General features: G+C 48.2%; 1 protein-coding gene across 1 annotated transcript in view; it reads right to left on the minus strand.

Annotated features, from left to right (window-relative positions):
• LOC137781853 (semaphorin-6D-like) overlaps positions 1-4,378 on the minus strand; it is a gene marked incomplete at its 5' end in the record, with an annotated part of 17,552 nt that extends 13,174 nt beyond the window's left edge. The window contains 2 exons of the mRNA XM_068570839.1: positions 4,095-4,148; positions 4,324-4,378. Coding sequence (XP_068426940.1) covers positions 4,095-4,148; positions 4,324-4,378 — 109 coding nt within the window. The remainder of the gene's footprint in view (positions 1-4,094; positions 4,149-4,323) is intronic.
• Positions 4,379-4,593: the final 215 nt, after the last annotated feature.

Below are 4,593 nucleotides of genomic sequence, written 5' to 3' on the forward strand. Positions count from 1 at the left end.
CCGGTAGAACTTGTAGTCTACCAGTAGAACTTGTAGTCTACCAGTAGAACTTGTAATCGACTGGTAGAACTTGTAGTCTACCAGTAGAACTTGTAGTCTACCAGTAGAACTTGTAATCGACTGGTAGAACTTGTAGTCTACGGGTAGAACATGTAGTCTACTGGTAGAACTTGTAGTCTACGGGTAGAACTTGTAATCTACTAGTAGAACTGGTAGTCTACTTGTAGAACTTGTAGTCTACTGGTAGAACTTCTAATCTACTAGTAGAACTGGTAGTCTACTTGTAGAACTTGTAGTCTACTGTAGAACTTGTGTCTACCATTAGAACTTGTAGTCTACTGGTAGAACTTGTAGTCTACCAGTAGAACTTGTAATCGACTGGTAGAACTTGTAGTCTACCAGTAGAACTTGTAATCGACTGGTAGAACTTGTAGTCTACCAGTAGAACTTGTATCGACTGGTAGAACTTGTAGTCTACCAGTAGAACTTGTAGTCTACCAGTAGAACTTGTAGTCTACTGGTAGAACTTGTAGTCTACGGGTAGAACTTGTAGTCTACCAGTAGAACTTGTAGTCTACGGGTAGAACTGTAGTCTACGGGTAGAACTTGTAGTCTACGGGTAGAACTTGTAGTCTACTGGTAGAACAATAAGGAAACCCTCCAATTTATCGTCAGTGTCCTTCGGCTGAAGTTCATGCAGAGAAAATTTTATTCTGAGCCTCATTTTGCTCGACGCCGGGAGATGAAGATAATTAGTGTCAACACAACTGTTCAGCATGAGCTACAACACACACACACGCACACACACACTTACACAACATGCCACACTTCGTCCACTTTAAGAGCTCCAGCTCATTAAAAAACACTAAACACACCACGATGGCTCTTTTGCCTGTTCAACACACACACACACACACACACACACACACACACACACACACACCACACACACACACTTGTACTTGATGCATTCTCTCTCTCTTTGTTCTTGCTGCTACGTTTAGAAGCAGAAACACTCATCACACACCATCATCTCACTCTGAGTTTGTCTTTATAGAGTCACTTCTAAGACCTGTAAACACTCAAACAGGTGAGCAAGTGAACAGGTGAGCAGGTGAGCAGGTGAACAGGTGAACAGGTGAGTAGGTGAACAGGTGAACAGGTGAACAGGTGAGCAGGTGAACAGGTGAGCAGGTGAGTAGGTGAACAGGTGAGTAGGTGAGCAGGTTGAACAGGTGAGCAGGTGAGTAGGTGATACAGGTGAGCAGGTGAACAGGTGAGTAGGTGAGCAGGTGAGCAGGTGAGCAGGTGAGTAGGTGAACAGGTGAGCAGTGAACAGGTGAGTAGGTGAGCAGGTGAACAGGTGAGTAGGTGAGCAGGTGAACAGGTGAGCAGGTGAGTAGGTGAACAGGTGAGCAGGTGAACAGGTGAGTAGGTGACGCAGGTGAACAGGTGAGCAGGTGAGTAGGTGAACAGGTGAGCAGGTGAACAGGTGAGTAGGTGAGCAGGTGAGCCCACCACAGGGTCACTAAAGAAACACTTTGCAGCGCAAACGTCATTACGACAACAGTTTGGCAAATGATGTCGTTACAGTAACGGCGGGGCACTCCGGCAGAAGGATACGGGGCGCGCCCCCGGCACCGCTCAGCCCGCAGTGTTCATGGGCACGTAGTCTACTGGGAGGACTTGCAGTCGACTGTAGGACTTGTAGTCTACTGGGAGGACTTGTAGTCGACTTGTAGTCTACTGGGAGGACTTGTAGTCTACTGGTAGAACTTGTAGTCTACTGGGAGGACTTGTAGTCTACTGGGAGGACTTGTAGTCTACTGGGAGGACTTGTAGTCTACTGGAAGGACTCGTAGTCTACTGGGAGGACTTGTAGCCTACTGGAAGGACTTGTAGTTTACTGGGAGGACTTGCAGTCTACTGGGAGGACTTGTAGTCTACTGGGAGGACTTGTAGTCTACGGGTATAACTTGTAGTCTACTGGTAGGACGTGTAGTCTACTGGTAGGACGTGTGGTCTACTGGTAGGACGTGTAGTCTACTGGTAGGACGTGTAGTCTACTGTAGGAGGTGTGGTCTACTGGTAGGACTTGTAGTCTACTGGTATGTGAGTACTTGTAGCGGCTGAATGAGGCAGTAACCAGACTGCAGCTCCTCTCCAGTCTTTCTGAACGGGGCACTTTTCATTCCACTCGAGGAGCAGGACCTCATTTAGATGCCAGGTGAACGCAATTACCTGAGGGCTCAGAATACAAAGCCAGCCGAGCACTCGGCTGATCTTTACAAAAAAAATCCCCAAGGTATTTAGTTGAGAAGCTTCGGCTCTGATAGGATCAAAAATGAAAAGAAAATCTGCAATTCGTCACCGACAGGAGGAGCCGAAACAAAACGACGACTTCTGAAGAGTCTGAAGAGTCTAAAGAGTCTGAAGAGTCTAAAGAGTCGAAAGAGTCGAAAGAGTCGAAAGAGTCGAAAGAGTCTAAAGAGTCTGAAGAGTCTGAAGAGTCTAAAGAGTCGAAAGAGTCGAAAGAGTCGAAAGAGTCTAAAGAGTCTGAAGAGTCTAAAGAGTCTAAAGAGTCTCAGTCGCAGCCAGATTAGTGTTTGTGGGGAAGAAGAACTCATTTATCTCATTCTGTCACTTTTTTATCCTCTTAAGTTCCTCTCCGAGCGTGTTGACCTGCTCGCTGCACTCCTCCTCTTCATCACCACTCAAGTTCACATAAGTAGACCTCGTATCAGAGATCTGTGTCTGCCCCCCCCCCTCCAGCTTTAATCGCAGTAATGCAGCTTAAAGAGCCGTAATGAGATTGAGCGCATGGGTCTGAATGACTCCGTCAGCCAGTTTGTGAGCAGGACTCCTGACAGACGACAGGAAGCAGCCATGAAGAAAGAGATCTAGTGAGTTGAGATCTAGTGGTTGAGATCTAGTAGTTGAGATCTAGTGAGTTGAGACCTAGTGGTTGAGATCTAGTGAGTTGAGATCTAGCAGGTTGAGATCTAGTGGTTGAGATCTAGTGGTTGAGATCTAGTGGGTTGAGATCTAGTGGTTGAGATCTAGCGGGTTGAGATCTAGTGGTTGAGATCTAGTGAGTTGAGATCTAGTGAGTTGAGATCTAGTGGTTGAGATCTAGTGAGTTGAGATCTAGTGGGTTGAGATCTAGTGGTTAAGATCTAGTGAGTTGAGATCTAGCGGGTTGAGATCTAGTGAGTTGAGATCTAGCGGGTTGAGATCTAGCGGGTTGAGATCTAGCGGGTTCAGACCTGCTGGAGGCTCATGGTGACCAGCTACTGTACGTCAACACCGGCCCGTCGAGACCTTTTCATTGAATAAACCTGCTGCTCTCCCATCTGTCACTGACTAGAGGGTTTAAAGGCTTTCCTTAAACTGAAGCTGTGGGCGGCCATCTTGATGCTTGATGTTTCCCTACAGGAAGTGGTGAAGAGCAACCATGGAGTGACAAGAGAGAGAACGCTGGAACACAGAGACTCCTAATGACCCCTTTAGTCAATTTGGTTCCAAACAACCAGAGGAGTCGCCCCCTGGTGGTCAGAGAGAGAATGCAGCTTTAACACATGAAGCATAGACTTCTATACAACCAGAGGAGTCGCCCCCTGGTGGTCAGGAGAGAGAATGCAGCTTTAACACATGAAGCATAGACTTCTATACAACCAGAGGAGTCACCCCCTGGTGGTCAGGAGAGAGAATGCAGCTTTAACACATGAAGCATAGACTTCTATACAACCAGAGGAGTCGCCCCCTGGTGGTCAGGAGAGAGAATGCAGCTTTAACACATGAAGCACAGACTTCTATACAACCAGAGGAGTCGCCCCCTGGTGGTCAGGAGAGAGAATGCAGCTTTAACACATGAAGCATAGACTTCTATACAACCAGAGGAGTCGCCCCCTGGTGGTCAGGAGAGAGAATGCAGCTTTAACACATGAAGCATAGACTTCTATACAACCAGAGGAGTCGCCCCCTGGTGGTCAGGAGAGAGAATGCAGCTTTAACACATGAAGCATAGACTTCTATACAACCAGAGGAGTCGCCCCCTGGTGGTCAGGAGAGAGAATGCAGTAATAATTTCTTACCGTAGGCGGAGTCAGCTGCAGACTCCTGGTTCCGTGTCGTCGCCAACACGTCGGCTGAAAACACAAACACAATCGTAGTCACCTTCATCTCCTCTTCCTCCTCCTCCTTTCTCCTCCTCCTCCTCCTCCTCCTCCTCTTCCTCCTCCTTCCTCCTCCTCCTCCTCCTCCTTCTCTTCCTCCTCCTCCTCCTCCTCCCGGCTCATTGTTCCTCCTCCTCCTTTATCTCACCGTGGCAGCCGTCCGGGCGGAGTGGTCTCCCTCGATGTCCTGTTCGAACCCGGCCCTGCAGAGCCACAAAGAGAGAACATAACGGTCAGCATTCATTGGCCGGTCGCGCACTGCCAGTTGCCGTGGGTTACCGTTGCCGGGGCAGTTAATGGACGACGCGCATCCAGATAAGGAGGCGAGACGACGTTAATTAGATCGTGTCACACAGTTCATCCTTCACTTTGAAGGCTTTCGGAGATCGACCCGATGGAGAGAAACCCGACATATGCG

The sequence above is a fragment of the Clinocottus analis genome, unplaced genomic scaffold (assembly GCF_023055335.1).
Source record: "Clinocottus analis isolate CAN_PGR_092001 unplaced genomic scaffold, fCliAna1.0.p SCAF_90, whole genome shotgun sequence".
NCBI lineage: Eukaryota > Metazoa > Chordata > Actinopteri > Perciformes > Cottidae > Clinocottus > Clinocottus analis.